The 20,104-nt window shown below is 40.5% G+C and overlaps 2 protein-coding genes across 7 annotated transcripts in view; both read left to right on the top strand.

Moving 5' to 3' along the window:
• Window positions 1-13,561, top strand: part of Flo2 (flotillin-2) — a 127,999-nt gene extending 114,438 nt beyond the window's left edge. For 4 of the 5 annotated variants that reach the window (XM_076809053.1, XM_076809057.1, XM_076809055.1 and 1 more), the window contains 6 exons: window positions 1,297-1,529; window positions 2,727-2,846; window positions 2,953-3,167; window positions 3,832-4,015; window positions 4,096-4,242; window positions 6,549-13,561. In XM_076809053.1, the coding sequence (XP_076665168.1) occupies window positions 1,297-1,529; window positions 2,727-2,846; window positions 2,953-3,167; window positions 3,832-4,015; window positions 4,096-4,242; window positions 6,549-6,578 (929 nt within the window). In that variant the 3' untranslated portion in view covers window positions 6,579-13,561. The remainder of the gene's footprint in view (window positions 1-1,296; window positions 1,530-2,726; window positions 2,847-2,952; window positions 3,168-3,831; window positions 4,016-4,095; window positions 4,243-6,548) is intronic. The other variant, XM_076809054.1, reaches the window with a different exon arrangement.
• Window positions 13,562-16,102: 2,541 nt separating this feature from the next.
• On the top strand, window positions 16,103-19,916 carry Fidipidine (coiled-coil domain-containing protein 93). 2 transcript variants are annotated; one of them, XM_076809104.1, is made up of 14 exons: window positions 16,103-16,324; window positions 16,756-16,869; window positions 16,969-17,063; window positions 17,125-17,236; window positions 17,307-17,465; window positions 17,530-17,721; window positions 17,876-17,926; window positions 17,992-18,096; window positions 18,188-18,399; window positions 18,483-18,799; window positions 18,881-19,001; window positions 19,084-19,168; window positions 19,325-19,478; window positions 19,815-19,916. In XM_076809104.1, exons 1-14 carry the CDS (start codon window positions 16,274-16,276, stop codon window positions 19,832-19,834), a joined length of 1,788 nt encoding a protein of 595 aa, XP_076665219.1. In that variant the 5' UTR covers window positions 16,103-16,273; the 3' UTR covers window positions 19,835-19,916. The 2 variants fall into 2 exon arrangements, 1 of the variants encoding a protein (XP_076665219.1); XR_013085025.1 differs by having other exon boundaries at window positions 16,104-16,324; window positions 19,325-19,653.
• The last annotated feature ends 188 nt before the right edge of the window (window positions 19,917-20,104 follow it).

The raw sequence follows: 20,104 nt of genomic DNA, 5'->3' as shown, positions 1-20,104 counted from the left end.
TACGTACTTTCCATTTGAGAAAATATGCTGAATGTGCGAATATTGCTTGCTGGCTGTATATACCTGCTATTAAATAAATACTATTCTGAAAAGTGGTTTTAAATAATTCCATTTATTGCATTTAAAGTCTCCCCGTCGCGCAACTTCATTTTCCACCACTATTACGAATGTATATAATAAAAAATTACGAACTGAGTTTATAATGGACTGTATCCTAGGAAAACACGAGCCCGGTGAAATATTACGCTCGATGTGTCATCCATCGCGTGTCAAAGCCACATTCGTCGCCACGTGGAGGAGAATTAGGTCATATTTACCCTTTCGAATGGAGAGGGCTAACGACGGACGTTCGGCAACCCGCAAATTCAGAAAATTATGCAACTCGATGTGCAAGTAGAGCAGTTCATCCGTAACGCAACCCTATTTTTTATTGGTGCCATAATGCAATTTTTGGGGGTGAAATCACCCCTTGAAAAAAAAAGTGTAGAATTTTCTTTTCCGTGGAATATTTCGAGAACGGTGAGTGATACCGAAAAGAAGTTTAAACAAAAGTTGCATCCTTTTTTTATATCCACAAAACCGCGTAAAAATAATTTTCGAAAGAAACATGTTTTTCAAGTTACCCCCACCACCAACCCTTAAAATGAAGTTTTTGCATTTTGTAAATATATGCCGAAATACCTCTGGATAATCTCTTCTCATACATCATTAATAATATTAGATTATTATATTAGAAATTATATCCTAATTTCTTTTGTGAGTGGTGTGTCCCTACGGACCACTCTACTACTATTGCCACTTTTGGGTTTTGACAGTGAAATTCAAGTCGGTTTATAAAACTACGTCAATTTTAATCAAACAAAAAAAATTTCGTTCTCATCTCTTCTTTTCTCTTTTCTTCTTGTGTTCTGTTTCTGGAGCACCCCCATGTGACCGGACCTGCACCTATTACTGCTAAACAAACGCTACTTACATTTACATTCCTCCACGACTGAGAACAGAAATTTCTCTCGAAATGGAAAGAAATTACGTAAAGTGCCTCCCGCAAGAGGTAACACAAGAGAACCATGCATGTCTAAATCATTATTATCCCAGAGCACACATTTGCCAAAGCCTTCTTTTCACTTATTTACATAAACATCGCTAGCTTCAAGAGTTTGTGACTCCGTTTTCTTTCCAACGTCCTGTACATATGTATGTGGCTGACGTGCCACCGCTGGATCCACGTGATGTCAGCCATGAATGGCTGACGGCATTAGTAGTAGCCGAAGCCTTGAACAACCCCTGAATTTCTAGGCACGCTGTCGGTGGAGGAGGTGTACAAAGATCGAGATCAGTTCGCGACCCTCGTGAGGGAGGTCGCCGCGCCTGATGTCGGTCGCATGGGCATCGAGATCTTGTCGTTCACGATAAAGGACGTCTACGACGACGTTCAATATCTGGCGTCCCTTGGCAAGGCACAGACGGCGGCTGTTAAACGCGACGCCGACGTCGGCGTCGCCGAGGCGAACCGCGACGCTGGCATTCGGGTGCGTTCACAATGAGAATATTTATATCTAAGGACGTGAAACGAGATCAGAAATTCCGTCTAGTTTCTTCGTTTAACACGTTGCCTGCCACGAGTACTGTGATGGTTTTCTCATAAGACGATTCGTGTACCAGGTATGGATAATAATAATGCATAGAAGTTAGCCTGTTAACCATTTAGGCGGCACAGTACAGACAGCACGTGCGGGGAACGCCTATGAGCGTTGAGAGACTATGGTTAAGAGATACGCCTAGGGGAGTCCCGCACGCGGTGTATGCTGAACGTTCAAATTGTTAAAAGGGGATTCTCGTGTAACTGCCCCAAAAATAACTATTTATGATTTTTTTTTTTTAAAACTATTGCTAATATTGGATTAAACTTTTCTGGGATATAAGGAGGCACCTTTAAACTTGCAGAATTTGTTTTTTTTTGTGCCGTTCCTTCTATTATTTATTAATAATTGTGGAATCTCAAATGAGCCTTACTATTTGACCGCAAGTATAATTACATTCTGCTAAATTTTCCTCGTAGCAGTCAACGTGCTGATCCCTGCTAACAAGGGGAGGACACCATGTGGTAGACACCGATTTTTATGAGCCTTGGCATGGTGGATCTATGTCGAAAATAAGTAAATAGGTGTCCGAGCGTTTCAGCCAATAGGCCTTAATAATAGAGATATTTACATATAAATTATTATAAATTTAGGGTTTTAGTGGGTAAAAATCCCACAGTACCCTGGCGCCCGCGGGAGATTCCCTTCTGGAGGCGTCGGGGTGCCTTTTGAAGATGCACCCACGTTAAAAAAAAACACTATATGAATTTTTTTTATAAATTACTTTTTTATAATTTTTTTTTTAACTTGGAGAAATCTTTAGGAGGCACCCCGACTCCTCTAAAGGGGAATCCTCCGGGGGCGCCAGGGTAGTGTGGGATTTTTACCCTCTAAAACCCCACGGCCACTATGAAATTTTTAATAATTTCCATGTAAATATCTCTATTATTAAGACTCATTGGCAGAAACGCTCGGACACCTATTTACTTATTTTAAAGCTGATCAAAATCGGTGACTACCACGTGGTGTCCTCCCCTCGTAAGATAGAGATATCGAAATGTTTGCACATTTTTCTCTCCCGCGTGATGTACGTACCTACTACGCTTCGGGTGGCGATCTATCTGACTTGTCTCTACCCTCGCGTAGGAAGCTGAATGCGAGAAAGCGGCGATGGACATAAAATACAACACGGACACAAAGATCGAGGACAACGCCAGGATGTTCCAGCTGCAGAAAGCGAACTTCGATCAGGAAGTGAACACCGCGGTACGTCGATGCTCAGAAATTATTCGCGCCTGCTTTCTAATCGGTCCGGTAAAGTCCGAAGCTCGGCGACACTCCGCTGATCCGCCGGTCCGTCGGCTTTTCGCAGAAAGCTGAGGCGCAGCTGGCCTACGAGCTTCAGGCGGCGAAGATCAGGCAACGAATACGAAACGAGGAGATCCAGATAGAAGTGGTGGAGAGGCGCAAGCAGATCGAGGTGGAGGAGCAGGAAGTCCGCCGAAAGGAGCACGAGCTTCAGAGCACCGTCCGGCTACCGGCTGAGGCAGAGCATTACAAAATCGGCAGAGTGGCTGAAGGGAAAAGGTGATTGCATGCTAACAGTCCTTGTTTAAGGGGAGATTCTAAAAATCCATCTTTTTATTTCAATTTTCGAACGTTCAACCTTTTAGGAATACGTGTTTAAATGGATTTTCCGAAATTCGTAAAATTCCCGAAGTTATAGGCATCTGAGTAGCGGCAAATGCACGAGCAACACCCGGCCACTCGGCACTCGCGTAAAAGTTTAAACGCGTTTCTCTCGAAACAGCGTTCTCAGAATTAATATTTTCGTAGTAATATTTTTAAAAGTAATATTTTTATTTTATACAATGCAAACCCAAATCTACTCAACAGCCTAAAGAATTAAAATAAAAAGTGCTGTATTTTTTACAACCCTGAAATACCGAAAGTGCGGCATCTCTCCCATAATTACCCTATGTGAATGAAATTAATGGACAAAATGGACCCAGCGTCCGACGCCTAATCAGACCATCCGCCACGAAGGGGTTAATCTTTAGAGACCTTCCTAAAGCATTTACACCAAACGACCCTCAGACAGACCACCACAGAAATCACTCGAATCGAAAGTACATTTACCTTCGAACTGTCACGGATGATACTATTTAACTAACCAGAAATCTGCCAATTAGACCGAATCGATCGCCGTAGCCGCTGTTTCCGTTTCCTTGACTGGTTTCGTCGTTTCCAGGACGCAGACGGTGAACGCGGCCGAAGCTGAAGCCGAGAGGATTCGATTGATCGGAGATGCCGAGGCGCAGGCTATGGAGGCGATAGGAATATCGGATGCTGAACGTATGCGGATGAAAGCCGCTGTGTACAAAAAGTATGGCGAGGCAGCTATCTTGAACATCGCTCTGAACGCTCTCCCAAAGGTGATTAGCAACGGTGTCTTGATACCGAGCCTCGTTGGAAATCTGTCGGCTGCTCTAACGTGGCGAATTGTTTGTTGCAGATCGCTGCGGAGGTTGCGGCACCGTTGGCCAGAACCGAGGAAATCGTCCTTCTGGGCGGAAACGACGCTACCAGCGGAGAAATTACGCGCCTTGTGGGGCAAGTACCTCCAGCTGTTCAAGCACTGACCGGTGTAGATATTTCAAAAGTATGTGCGAGGGGTCCACGGCCTCCTTGAAAATGTATATAGCGTTCTGTACCGAAGGTACCGTAGGCTCGACTACTTAGGTGCTGTATGGAAGCTCAAAAGACTCCTTTGACCAGGGCCGCATTTACCATAAAGCGCACCAGGCGCAAGCTGGAGCCACATCTTAAGGGAGGATTGCGCCTTGTTGGGCTGAAAAATAGATAATTCTTTATGAATTTTTTGTAAATAAACGGTTTGAAAAATTAAGTTGAGGTTTGGCAGGCTGTTCTATTATATCTTGAACTACTGCTCTGAATTTTTGTGTGACAGTCGAGAAAGAAACATGGCAGATACGTAAAGAGCGGTGAAAAATAATCGGGTGGTCCTGGCGTTGACGGAAAGTACTGTAAGGGCTATCTGAAGCACAAAAAGGAAAAGAGATTCTTAATCTATATGAATGTGGCTATCTGTGGTAGTAGATGCGTTAAGAAAAATAAAAAAATGTTAAAATGGCAACCTTTTGAAGAAGATGAAGCGCCCTGATTTGAGTCTGAAAAAGGTTTTGCCTCAAAATCGGGAAAACTTGTTTAAATAAAAAAGAAACGGTAACAGATACGGCAATAAATCTACTACCACAGATAGCCACATTCATATAGATTAAGAATCTCTTTTCCTTTTTGTGTTTCAGATAACCCTTACAGCACTTTTCGTCAACGACAGGAACACCCGATTTTTTCCAGCGCTCTCAGTCAGCACTCTGTATCTGCCATGCTTTTTCTTTCACTGTTACACAAAAATTTAGAACAATAGTTTAATATATAATTAAACAGCTTGCCAAGCGTCAAATTAATTTGTCGCGCTGTTTTTGTACAAAAAATTCACAATGGATTACCTATTTTTCGGCCCAACAAGGCGCAATCCCCCCTGAAGGGGGTACTCTAGTGTAATTGCCCGTTTTTCAACGCCATCTTCGGAAATTTATTTAACAAAAACTATAAATTCATACTATCTGGCGTTCCACCTGCATATTAAGGTATGTTTTCAAGTAATACTTAGAATTTTTTTATCTTTTTTATCGCATATATTTGTAGATATAGTCGGTGGCACAAGGTTCTTTAAAAAAAATCTTTTCCGACGGGCGTTGTTGTGTGAACTGTTCTAGTCATCCAAAATGGAAAACCTAAGGTTTATTTTCTTTATTACTTTTCGGAACAACGGTCGAGTTTCTATCTTGTATAAAATTAATTCTATAGAACGACAACAGTTAAACTTATCAGCAAGAATTGAACATTTTTTTCCAAAATGCTGTCATTCCGCAAATTTTTATTGTTAGAGGGCCTTTGTGGTTCCAATCACAGCGACAAACATATTAAAGAAAATGAACCTTAGTTCTTCCACTTTGGACAACTTCCCACACCAACGTCCGCCGGAAAAGAATTTTTTGGAGAAGCTTGAGCCACCGACTATATCTATGTACATGTGCGATAAAAAATATCAAAACAATTCTGAGTATTACTTCACACATACCTTAATATGCAGATAAAACGCCAGATAGTATAAACTTATACGTTTCGTTAAATAAACTCCCGAAGAGGGCGTTCATAAACGGGCAGTTATACTAGAGTACCTCCTTAAAACCTTACTCTTCACAAAGAACAATATAAAAACCAGCCTGGTTATGGTTACAACATAAAATACTTTTTTCTTCATATTAAATTCGTAGTATAAAAACCAGAGGCAGCTGAAAAATTTCTGAGGCCTCCCGCCTCCGTTTGTAATACATTGTTCTTTACGAACGTTCTTTCTAAGACTAACAAGAACTGCAGCATTGCATAAAATTCATGTACCTACGTGAGCGTACCACCAACGAGGCAAAATACTAATTGGGGTAATCAGTATTTTGTTCCCTACACTTGCGTGTTACCATTATTGCGCCTAGAGCCTCTAAAAGTATAAATGCGGCCTTGCCATTGACCCCCTTATTCAGTGCGACAGAGAGCGTCCGAAAGTCAGTAAACATTATGCAGATGTGAATAAGAAAGTACCTGTTATTCCACTCGAAGGTCCATTTCGCAGACACTTAGCTTCCATTCTTTTATTTACAACCGAGGTCCTTTATCTACCCTTCCTCTTCTTTTACGCCTCTGTTTAATGTCTCGATGTTGGCATGGACACTTTTTAAAATTTCCTTTACTTGAAATTCTTATTTATATGTTTAACAAGTAGACTTCTCCAAACTGCCCATTGATCCAAGACTTAGCACTCAGTGTAGCAAGGCACTGCGGAGCCATGAAACGTTAATATTCCATGTGCATTGTCTTTTGCAGGTGTTAGGGAAGATACCAGGGGCGAAGTAATGGCGGACGGAGCGACAGATTGGGTAGAACGGCGACCAGGCGATCGGACATTCTGTATCAGCGGGAGAATGGAGCGAACTCTATACTGCCAAAGGTTTCTCTGCTACTCTATTATCCATCACGGTGACACTCCACTTTTCTCTCTTTCCCGAATTACTCTACCCCAAACGTAGATGAAAGCGACGCTGAACGCAAGCGGATCGGTTGGACCAAGCCGCGTCGATTTCAAGTCCGTCGAGACGCTGGTTCGTTAAGCCAATTCTCGTCCAAAGAAACGCTCCTCGGTGTGCTTAAACGCGCGCGGCCGACTTTAGCGTGCATCGAACTGGCATACTCGTTGAACTCGAGGGCTTAAAACTCTCGGGACTGGGAGGTTCTCGGCGTCCATGGAACTTTAAATCGATGCAGACGAGGATCCATCGCGATCGCATGGAAAATTGATCGGAGGAGGAAGAACAAGAATGGAGAAACAAAATTGATAAACGACCTCGCGTGTAGTTGCGCCGTGTTACGCGTTCGCGGCTCTATTGTGATTGAAAAGCTTTCGATCATTGTGTTCAACATAATTAAGTAACTTAACGAAAAGGGGCGAAGAGAGGTGCGGGGGCGGTTCGCGCGGGATCAGGCGACGGAGAAGTCAGCTGCCCGTAGTCGCTGTACATACTCCTAGTAACATGTGTAGAAATAGCAACTGAGGTCTCTACCTTGCTTCTGAACGAGACGCGACGGAGGGCGTAATCCTGGAGAACGGTTGCTGCTCGTTTGCGGCGTTTCTTGAGCTTTAGGCGCGGGCTTGAAGGGGTTGGCCGCGGCGCTGCGCGGCTGGTATTCTGGTAGGCGATTGATCCTCCTTCAACCTCAATCACAACTGTATATTAGTAAAAATGCACAGTCACGTTTAAAGAAGACGGCAATGGTAATTAACGTTGAAACCTGAAACAGGACAACCTGGAACAGCGTCTTTCTTTGAAACGAGAGGAGTATTTAGCGCAAATGCGTTAAAAGGGATATCCTTTTTGTATCCTTTAAAAAATGGAAGAGTCAGTGGGACCTTTTGAAAAATTAAGGAAATCATTAATTAACGAACGGTGTCTTTTAAAATTATAAGAAATATTGGAATATACATGCTCATATTCCTACTTAGTACAGATGGATTATTTTTTATGAAGTAAATATACACAAATTTCTTTCGTATAGAGTTTACTCTAGATCGCGAAATGCAGCCCATAGTTTTTCAAGCGCGCTGCAGTCCTTCCTCAAGGGTACAGAACGCAAGCGAGCACGATAGCTCTCGTTCGTCGCGTCCGGGCTCGAAATTCTCTCGGTTGACCACGCATCGGAATCAATCGCATTGCCGACAAGCAAAGCTACCACATATATTTCCAAACTGACGAAAGTGCCAATTTGTAAATACAGTATCGTCTCGACGCCATAGCAACGCGATTATATGTTATATTGCGTAACGAGCATTCCGTTGTAACGCACGTTTTTATTCTGTTCGCAATAGTGCTCGCCTCCGAGCAGCAACAGCGGCTCTCAAGAGACCCATTGATCGTATAATTTTGCCGAGAATTCGAGACAGATTCGATTACGATGAGAAGAGCATAGCTTGTAATAGGATCGCGAGTCGCCGTGTACAAATTCCATTGTTCTCTGCTGCCAATTTACAAGCAGTTTCGTTGCTATTCAACATCTTCTCAAGAATGAGTTCAGCACGACAGAATGACGAAAGAGAATGCTCGTGCAAACGTGGATTACATTTGGTCATCTTGCGTATTGGTACGAGCTTCCACTTAGAGGCACTGATTTGGTAGTATTGAGTCAAAGAGTTGATGTCTGTGGACTGCAAATGTAGGGAGGTTGAAAGCAATATTGAGCCGAGCTGCTTTTCTTTCTTATTATTTTGGTGTGTTGAATTCACATCTGAAATTATGTCGATTAGTAATAAAACACCCTGTACATTTAATGCTCGAGGAAGACAGTTGGGAGGAAGGGGACATTCTGGGCAGTTTATTTCTTTACATTCGTTTTTTAATTGAAAACACTTTGCAATTTGTAGGTAAGAAATTTTTATGAATTCTTGAACGTTAGAAGTAGAGACTCAATAGTGATATGTATAAGGAAATCTCCGAGGAGGGCTTTAAGTTTCCAATTGTATTAAAATTCAGATCTTTATTAATTAGTCTTCAAACTAACGCCAGAGCAAAAAGCGATCGCCCTTCTTCCTCCCTCAAACAGTCGCGAGCATTCGGGAACAGTGGAAAGGGAAGTGCAAGAACGTAAAAGATCGTCAGCTGTTAAAGAATAAAGTCTTCCCCGAGAAAAAGGAGAAAAAAACGCGAAAGAAGGAGCAAGTGTAGTACGTTTTAGAGCAGTACAAAGAAAGATGACAGAGAACTAATTGCACAGAGTGAAACTATGTATATTCGACTAGGCGTTGAGAGGAGGTCGTAATCCGTAAGTGCAAGGTCCATATGTCTATATAGTATTTTTAATAATAATAGGAAGCGATCGGAGCCGTAAATGCCGATTACGTCGGGGTAGTAAAGAAGATCTGTCGCTCGTCAAGCAGGTGTTTCACATAAGCTATTTTTTAGTAAACTTTCACGCACCCTTTCCGATGGGTAGTCAATGCGAGAACGCGCCGTGGATGATTCTAACAGCCTCGAGAGCTTCTCTCTTTTTCTTTTCGAAATCGTGGATCAAAAAAGTTCAGATACTACTAATTAGAAAGGAGAAGGAAACGTAAAGGGGAGCAAGAAAGAAACGCGACGCCTGCGCGTTTCGCGAAGAGCGTCTGAAATCGTTGGAAATTCAATGGAACGCAAAGTGCTCGGTTTTTATTCGAGATCGACGGGGAACCAATCAGAGATTAAAAACGTAGATAGTTCGTATTAGTCCACGAGTACTCGAGACGATTCGAGATTCGCGGGGACGCTATGTGACTTCTTAGAACTTCTCTATTCGATCTGAGATTTATTCAGATCAGAGTGATTCTTCCTTTTGTATACTTTTCAATTGCGCTTCGTGGACGTTGAAAATGCCCCGATAACTTTGCGCTCTTCTCCTACAGAAGATGCGCTCGCGGTGGAAAGAAATTTATACTTTCGTTTCTCAAGTCCCATCGTAAGTGAAATGGGATGGTTTAATGATATTGGTATAATCCGATGAACGTTTTGCGATGAATTTTGTATATTTGTACTTCACTTTACCGTTCTGTAACCGGTAGATGATTTCACTTACATTCTTATCAGTTCTACGTAAGACTTTATGTGAGATATATAAGAAATGTGATTTTTAAGAGGAAACAGAATATGAACCGCGAAGTTGAATGGAAAGAAACATTCACCACAAAGCGATTTTCCTCCTTGTATTTCCATGGCTTAGCGCACAAATATTGTACGTCCACTTTTTTGTGAAATTTGAGCCTTTATATGCAACAAATAGTTCTTAACAAATACTACTTCATAAATTTGTGAAAAATAATATTTTTGTTCCTTGAATGTCCCTGAATCATCTTCTTCTCGAAAACGCTAAAAGTGGATGTACAATATTTGTGCACCAAGTCATCGATTTGATAATTTTCAGTATACGTCGCTGTGGTTAAGAATTAAAGTAGGTGCGTTTAATGTAGCAGCCTAAAAAGCATCACCTAAGATCGAAAACAGGAGAAATTCGAGTCACAGGATTAATCATCCTCCGTTAATAGTTACTTTTATAGTTATCACTGCTTCCTCCCCCCTTTCTTATTAAAAACGAAGAAACTTCAATGTCAGCTTTCGTCGCAGTTCTGAGATACTCATTCTTACTCTTCGTCAAAGTCTCAGCTTCGCGGATGAGCGTTTGTTTCGCCAAATGGAGTTGAGGCAACAATTCACGAGAATCTCTTCTTCGTTCCATACTCGAGTGTGTCGCAGACCCGTCGGAGTGTTACTCCTACGACAATACTGCAAGCTACCCTTGCGTAGGCAGGAAAGAAAGGGAAAGGGAAAGAAGAATGACGCCTTGTCGTTCGAGCCTAGTTAAGCGAATCGCGGTTTGCGAATTGATAGCGTAGCTATTCTCTTCGATCGACGTAAGCTATTTGTTTTACCGCATCTTTGCGTACCTCCACGTTTTACTCATGTATTACTAACAAAGTGTTTATATTTTACTGAAGAACGTTCGTACTAATTAAGTATCGTCCCGTTTTGACGAAAGCGTCGTGTGTTGACGAATAAGTGAACGCTCGCCACGTTGATTTTCGTGGAATAAATAAAACTCTACTATTATTATTCTTTATCTTCTCGTAAGTAAAAAAAGAATTTCGATCTGAACTGTGGTCAGTATCAATGATTAACGTCGTTATATTTGTTTCAATTAGCAACGCTGTTCTGAATGTTTCCGAGGCTTGAGTAATTTCATTTTTTTTCTGTTTATTACTTATTCGCATCGCTTGATTTTATGGCTCTGTAGGTGGAACATAATATTTTAAATGAAGGAAAAGCCAATGTATGTTTGGAGCCTATACTCCTTGGTATTCAGCGACTTCTTTAAGTTTTTATGATTTTTCTTAAACTTTTAATTCTTCGAGGCTCCTCGATTTTTTACTAATTCCGCGAAAGTACGACTTAAACTATAATTGAGTGAATTATGATTTTAAAGCACATGAAGGCTTCGAAGCGCGACAGTTACTGGTGATTTTTTATCGATATCTCTCAAAAACAACGCTTATATGCAGCTGTTACGCGATAAATCAGTTTTATTTGTTTAAATAAACAAATCAACTTGCGCTTTTTTTATTAACATCGTCGAGTTATTAATAATAAATCACCGACTGCATATGTATACATTTGCTGGTATTATTTTAAGCTCTCTCTTATATTATGAAAGATTATCTCATTCTTTGAATATAGAGAATTTTATTTTTAAAGCAATATTGTTTCCATTGATTATTACCAAACTTCTGCCAAGAAGCATCGATATTACTTATCGTTGGCTATTCCTTCAATGGACAAGTAAAACATTCCTCTACAAAGCGATATTACAAAAGTAATATTAATATTTTATATTATCCAAATATTAATATATTCTTTTATGAGTATCCTAAGTGTTTATGTAATACCCGTAAACGACGAAGGATTTAAATTGAAAGTCTCTCTTCCACAAAACCGAAGAGAGAGAACACTAAGCTATCGTTGCTAATTCAAACGAAATGCAGTCGCGGCACTACTTTGTTTCGTACACTTTTCTATTCCTTTACACTCGCAATTGAGCGTATTGCAGCTCACTGTATATCGAAGATGCAACTATTTTACCTTCGTGCTTCCCCACCGAAGCGAAGATTTCTTCTTCAACGCACAACCTGTGATCCGAAATGTCTAAACACTGTGAGCCACGATTATCGCTAGCGCGATTAAGATCCTTTAGATCCTCCGTTATCACCTTTCTCGCCACATTCCAACGACTCGACAGTTTCACGCTGCATTTCACTCGCCATCCTCGATATACCCCGAAATGTGCAAGAAGATCGCAATGTTTGCGGATCGCCGGAGAACCAATTCTCGAATTTGTGTGGAAATGTCGTATGTTGTCTATCAAGGTCTGCTTAAATTAGGGGATATTTCGTTTTACTATTAATATATCGGGGATACCTTCTTTTAAGGTAGCCGTTGAATATCGACGTACCAATGCGTCGTTAAATAATCGCACGTCCTAAACCAGCAACGTATTTATGCGACGTAAACGTTTGCAGTACATTATTAAATAGTTTAATGTATATTTCGAACACTAACATTTGAACGCTCAGGTATAATCGACGTAGAAATACGTCCCTCCCCCTCCCCCAAGAGTTGCGTTGACACCATTAATAAGTAATTTAAGAATTGAAAATTGTGCATTAATTGTGTCTGTGTGGAATCATGCGCTGATCTGAACTCGTCGTATTTTAATATATTGTATTTATGGCAGCGTGAATTTATTATTATAACTACTCTATGTAAACCGCACGAACAACCACGTAAATTCTGAACTCAACGATCGACGTAGACGTCGGTCGAAAATCATTCGCGGGTCACACGAGAAACCGTAACAAATTCAATACGTCGCGAATTCGAGAATTTGGTTGGAAGTTTTTACTTTATATTTTTTTTTATTTTCTATTGGTCTTCGTGTCAGTATGGGGGTGCCATACGCGCGTAATTGGGAGTACCTATTTTTAACACAGAGATATGTAATATATTACGATCTATTATATTTTATGTTAACATATGTTATTATTTTTACTATTTCTATTTTATTATCGCATGGAGACGATTATCTTTTCGGACATCGTATTATTATTGGTCCTAGAAGATCGTGGAACCGTGCAACGATTCACGTTCGACACTCACATTGAAATATAAAATATGCACTTGTTACAAACGGAAATTCCTGTTTATGTTATGCTAAGCGAGCGAGTTTTAATTAAGTTCCGATTCTTGTGCAAGCTACGCTGGGAATAACCGCCCGCAATCGTCGCTAGAACTAAAAGTCATGGATATCTAGTGCTAAAAAAAATTGCGAAAGGTATTTACACATAGCATTTGCCTATCTACATTTTTATTTCCCACCCACTCCTCGAACCTCCTGCAAACATCATCGTTGCATGGTACACCTATAATTTCACTGTTTCCCCATTTCACCGCTGTGCAGCGTAAGAGTCTCGATGAGGAAATAACGAAAGATCGAAAGATCCAAAGGGACGATCGGCAACCAAGGTATCCACGACTTTCAGTCGTAAATCGCATGTTCGCGCGCGGCGCGGCAAGGACGCGTGTACAACGTGCCATATTCGTTCGAAAGGGAGAATTCCAAATTATAAATCTTCGGGAAACGCATAGCTATGTACTCAACTCTATATGTATATGTAACATGTAATATATACACGTACGCGACACGTGCAGGATGGAAACGTGATGATTTTCGATGAACGAGATTACTTGCGAACTCGACCAAAAGCGAAAGAGAAAGAGAGAAGGGAAGATGATTTTAAGGGAGAAGGAAAATCGTAGAACGAGGAAGATACGAAGATAGAAAGAGATATGGTCAGGATTCTAGTTAGAAATTCAAAATTTACCCAAGCGTCTAGGAAGAATGAATCTAGTCTTTTGTAAAACGGCGAGAACTCGAGAATATTGTATATTTTGAGAATTACGTGCTAGAAAGTGTCTGAACGCGTAGATAGAGGACAATATTAAACGATTGCGTCATACTCTGATTGAAAGTAATGGAACATACGGATACATACATACACATACAGTCACACACAAGTCACACTCTCGATGTGAATTAGTGCATATTTTTAATAAATGGATCATAAAAATAAAAAATTGACAATTGACCTGAGGTTGCTCGATCAGCGATTGATCGGACCGTGCCACGCTCTCGATCGCGACGCGGGCAACTGTTGTACATATAACTTGTCGTTTCTATTTTTCTCTTCGACGCGAGTCCTCTTGTTCCTTGTGGGAAGATAATTGACGATGAGAAAGTGTCCCGTATTATGATAATCGTCATGACGAAGTCGCAGCGTGAAAATAAATTTTCCAGCCTCCAAGAAAACGCTCGGTCGTTCTTACCAGAGTTTCACTGAACCTCTTCGAGGAAATATTTTCAAATAATCGATAATAAGGAAGGAATGATTAGCTATGAAATTTTCTTTGCGTTAGATTCTTTCTCAATTCCGTCTGTCTATCGGAAATAAAAATTGTATACTGTTATCGCGTATCGTTTCGTACCTTTACGTCGATATTATAGGTATACCGATTTAAATTATAATAAAGATTCTATGGAATAATAAAGAAAATTATTCGATTAAGTAAATGAACAACCACTGATAATTTGTTCATGTATGAGACGATTCTCTCTCCGAAGACGTTACATAGTGCCACCTCTTTCGACATCATGTTCTCCTGTTACAAAGCCCAATTTTGTGCATTCTGAAAATTTTTGCCAGATTTTGGCCCAGGTATCAGGAGAACATGAAGCGAAAAGAGGTATTCTGAATTTCAGCTTCAAAGGCCTCGCCTTAAAGTTGCAAATAAGAGGCGCTAAGAGCTTGGTTTTTCAATTTAAAAATCTGAAAAAAATTCAGGACAATAGTAACAATCATACGTACTTACAGTAAAAATATAATTACAGTGCCAAGCCTGCTTCGATACACAATCGGCATTTTTCCGCATTTTTTGGCGTTTTATATTTTTCACAGCTTGGTTTTTCAATTTAAAAATCTGAAAAAAATTCAGGACAATAGTAACAATCATACGTACTTACAGTAAAAATATAATTATAGTGACAAGCCTGCTTCGATACACAATCGGCATTTTTCCGCATTTTTTGGCGTTTTTTATTTTTCACAGCTTGGTTTTGCAATTTAAAAATCTGAAACAATTCTCTAATATGTGCCCCGATAACAGAAATGCCTCTGATTTTTTTCAAAATTTTTCATCCCCTAGTATAGGAGAAATTCGGCAAAAACCTGATTTCCTATTTTTGCCATCTCTTTCGACGGCATGTTCTCCTGTTACAAAGCCCAATTTTGTGCATTCTGAAAATTTTTGCCAGATTTTGGCCCAGGTATCAGGAGAACATGAAGCGAAAAGAGGTATTCTGAATTTCAGCTTCGAACGCAGCTTCGATTCTCTCTCCGAAGACGTTACTTAGTGCCACCTCTTTCGACATCATGTTCTCCTGTTACAAAGCCCAATTTTGTGCATTCTGAAAATTTTTGCCAGATTTTGGCCAATATATCAGGAGAACATGAAGTGGAAAGAGGTATACTAAATTTCGGCTTCAAAGGCCTCGCCTTAAAGTTGCAAATAAGAGGCGCTCCAAAGTTCTGCGTCTCTTCGTTAAACAGTCACTGTCTCGAAACATCTGTGCCACTTCTCGCTCTTTGATTTGCTCTCCGGAGACGTTACTGGATGAAAATACTCTTGGAAAAATGTAACAATAAATAAACAAAATTTAAAGTCTTCCTATATCTACTGCGAATTACTTTTTTATTCCTGTTACTTTAAAAATAAATATAATATTGAAGTGAGATTATTTCCAGTATTATTCCTTTCATTCATTTTTATATAATATCATTCAGTATAGTATGTATGCATTGCCCGTGTCTACCCCCTTAAGACTGGCACACTGGACGTATTTTACCGCCCATTTTAGTTCATATCTTTCACCACCACGCGTCGCTGCCATTTATAAAAACACTTTGTAAGGATATAACAATTATACTGCTCAATACGATTGTGTAACGAACTCTAATGCCTGTATAAAATCGCGAGGACCTTTTACTGCAAGAAAATGAATTAATCAATGAATTTGCAACTTTTCTTCATAGTGGCAGAAATAGAAATATTTGACTCGACAACAAATCCAAGAATGATCTACGAAGAGTTTCAATATTATCACTATAATTCCATCTATTTCAGATTCTTTACTTTTGAGAACCGCCCGAAGAAAAGGCAATACCACAACGCAGCATATAGAAACGCAGCTTAAAGTTTGGGTGTGATGAAAGCAACATGGCTGCAACCGGAGTAAGAGTGTGGAATGTCAAGTGACAGCGTTCTACGAGCTAAATACTGTCAAAACTATCGATAATTTTGTTTTTATTCCAAATACTTCGCATATAGGTATAGCTTAGTGATTTCTAAACTTAACGTCCTCTAACCATGTTAAACGACGTACCGAAAAGATTGTTGAAAAGCTCAGAAACAACTGAGGTATGTTTACAAAAGCGTTGATATTCCACATTACATCCTGAATTAATACAAAGTTTTCATATTGCATATAAGTATTAGGCCATGCAATGCGTTATTCAGACTTTGATGCACCGTTATTCACTATTTCTTCCACGTTTCATCGTTCCTCCGGTCCATTCAATGTTTCACCTGTTCCATTGTAATTCATACTTAAATTGTTTATTTATACCATTCTGATCTATATACTCATTTATGTATTTCTTGACACTGTTGTCATTTGAGAATTTTACAGCCTGTAGTAGATATTTCGATATAGAAATGCACGATTTTTGTTTGAAATTGCCAACGCCATCTACCTTGAGTTTCCCGTACTAATAAGCGCGTATTCTACGGAGAGTGGCAAATTCAAATTGTCAGGGTATCACTAAGAGTTGCGTAAAATATTTTTTCAGGCTGATGTGCGCGAAGATGAAGAACAGGCTAAGAGATTTCAAGATATCATCGATCTTCTTTTGGCGGCAGGGTACTTCCGGGCGAGGATAAAGGGTTTATCGAACTTCGACAAGGTGCGTACGACACTTACCTTTTTAGGTAAATTAAAATCAAACATAATGGAACTGATATATTATGAGAAAAAATTGAATTAACATGACAGTGTTATCCAGGTAATTGGTGGGATGACTTGGTGCATCGAATCCTGCAATTTCGACGTGGACATCGATTTACTATTCCGTGAAAATCTGACCATAGGTCAGAAAATGTAAGTACACAAGATATTTAGTATTTGGTATAAAATATGCTTGTATATACTTTCGTTTCAGATCATTAACCGAGAAGATTGTGGCCATGCTACCCAAAATGAACTGTCCGTACAGAATAGAACCACATCAAATTCAGGGTTTGGATTGTATTCACATTTTCCCTGTTATTCAGGTAGGCAGTCTATTCCTCCGATGCTTGATAAGATCCTTCAGATTATTTAAACAGTCTTTGTAAATTTTAGTGGCTAATTAAACGCTCTATGGAAACGCGAGAGGGAACAGCCGATTTCGTGCGATCGTTTGCTCTAAATCAGTTTGATAAGAAGCATTCTTTCGTCGAGGATGCCAGCACTGCAGCAGCGGCGAAAGAAAATCTTATACGAAACATTCAACTGGTCAAAGTAAGATATATCGTTACAAGGAGATCCCTCGTTTTAAATAATTGAAGTTACAATTGTTTTGCAGAAATCGTACGAACCACGGCGCCTTTTCAAGCACAAGGAAGGTTCTACCAGAGACGAGTCAACCAGATTTCTTGGCACTGTTTTAGAGTACGAGGCGCCTTTGTATTATTCTACGAAAACTGCTGGATCGCCAGCAGCGACAGCTGCGAGCGATGCCAAAGAAAGTGAAGGCAAAGAAGATTTAATTGAAAAGGTGAAGGAATAACTTTGAATAAGAGATTCTTATATTTCTGTGTATTTCGGCATTGGGATGCAGGAAATGGGAAAGCAGCAGCGAATAGTCGGGGTGTGTTTAAATGTGCAAACCAGTATGTATTTACAGAAATCGATTTATCCTTCTTTTATAGGATAACACGGAACAGTTAGCTGGGAACCTGGCTGCCATTGAAGAAAGTTCGGTGAGTAAGCATGTTAAATAGATATCAAGTATTAATTCGATGTTTATCAATCGTAATTTGCGCAGGCTCGTTTGAGCGTCGCGGCGGTAGGCAACATCGTCGGGATTCAAGCCCAAGAGATCGCCAAAGTGGCCGAGAAGTATGCGACAATGTCCACTTCCGATATGGAGGTAAATGTCTCTCCGACGAATCAGATTAAATTTCGAAATCCTCGGCTGCAAACAAATTACAAATCAGACATTGATCGATGATTGATCACAGGAAAGTGGCATTACGTCAACAGCATTAACTGCGCTGCAGAAGCAAAGAGCAGCGCTCCAAAGCCGAGTGCGAAAATTAACAAAGGAGAAAGACAGCCTGTCCACTAAAGTATCAGAATTAACTGATAAAACGAACGAATCCCGCTCGAAGCGACAAGCTATCGAGCGTTCGTTGAAGAAGGCACAAGAGTTGGGGATCGATGAACACGACAGGTACCCGTTAATAACTCTACGATTTTTCAGTAACAGTCCCGTAATCACAAGACAAAGGAACTTGATTTTCGTTGCCTCTGCAGTGTTTACAAGCGTCTGGAGGAGCTGCTGTTGGTGCACGATGGTTTGAAGGAGCAAGAGCACAGTTTCCGAGAGCAATGCAAATCCGATTTGAATCTGCTGCGCGGCAAGTTGCAAGAAATCGAGAGCGGTACGTCGGAGGAGGAGGAGGATCGTTTGAAAGAATACGAGGAACAAAAGGAAACGGTCACAAAGGCCAGATTACAATTGGCCAAGAAGAACAGAGCCATCGCTTCTCTGACTAGACAATTGGATGACGTACCTGGTCGCTCTGAGCTTACGCAATACCAAAGACGCTTTATGGAATTGTACAACCAAGGTTCGCCGACCTATTTTCGTTCGTCGATGTTCGCCAAGTCGTTGTGCCGATAAAGTAACATTTAATTATCCCGAATTACAGTTTCGGCCAAGCACAAAGAAACGAAGCAATATTACACCCTATACAACACCCTGGACGACACGAAGCTTTACCTGAGCAAGGAGTTGTCGCTGTTAAATTCCATCCAAGATAATTATAACGAGTGAGTGGCGCACAAACATCTTGTTTACATCGATTGTTCCCCGATAAGGGATTATGTGACCCTTCTTTTCGGTTTTTATCAGGGCAATGGCATCGACGAGCGGTAAGGAGCAATTTTTGAAGCAATTCGATGCGATCGTTGCGGGTGTGAAACGTAATAAAGCGAAGGTAAAGGAACTTACAACTCTCTAACTAATCTTGTGCAGTTCTGTATTCGTATTAATTAAAAAAAAAGAACGCATAGAAATATTTGGTCAATGGTATCAAGTCTCTTTTATAAAATTGAAAACGGTCATTTTAATAAGAGATTTGTGTTTCTCGTAGGTGGAGAAGCGATGCGCCGACGAGAAGAACAGAAGGGATGCTCTGAGTCGTCAGCTAGCCACTCTGATAGAGCAACAACGCAAATACGTTGTTGCGGTCAGGCAGCTCACTATTGAATGTCGGAAAAATGAGGCCTTGCTCGCGCAGCTGCGCGGTCCGTAAACACATACTCCATTACGCCTATCTTGAAACCATGTATCGAATCCTCGTATTTTTGCTGCAATTTTGTTCCCTAACATCCACGTTGCAATATTAAAAAAAGAAAAGATGGATGCATCGTGCGATACAATAGATCGACGTTAAGGGCAAAACTGCGAGGAGCAGCCGAGGTAGCGGTAGCTTCTATTTATATTCATACCGAATACAGGGTGTCGCGCGCATAAAGCATTACAGAACTGCTCTATGCGACAGAACGGAGAAGACAGTCTGTAAACGTTTATACGTGACACCCTGTATATCGTTAGTCCATACGAAACATGCTGTTTTACAGATTCATACTCCCGAGGGTAACTTGGATTTACAGGATCGAAAGAATGAAAATTCAAACGACGTTGTCCCTCTCCCTGTTAGACTGTAAATTTTATACCAAAAAGGTCGTATAAAGCTCGTAAAAAATTATGGCTTTTCGTCTACCCTGCCCTCCTTTTAATTTACGTTTATCAATATCTGGCTGAACGGATTCGTGACAGAAATGGACCTGTCCGAGTCCGGGGCGAATAAGGTGCCAAAAAATGAAACGGGCGCAACAATCGGAGCCGTATGATTTAAAATAGTAATGTG

This window comes from Andrena cerasifolii, chromosome 3, assembly GCF_050908995.1.
Source record: "Andrena cerasifolii isolate SP2316 chromosome 3, iyAndCera1_principal, whole genome shotgun sequence".
Taxonomy (NCBI): domain Eukaryota; kingdom Metazoa; phylum Arthropoda; class Insecta; order Hymenoptera; family Andrenidae; genus Andrena; species Andrena cerasifolii.
The sequence above is the reverse complement of the archived record's forward strand: the minus strand, read 5'-3'. Positions and strand labels throughout refer to the sequence as shown.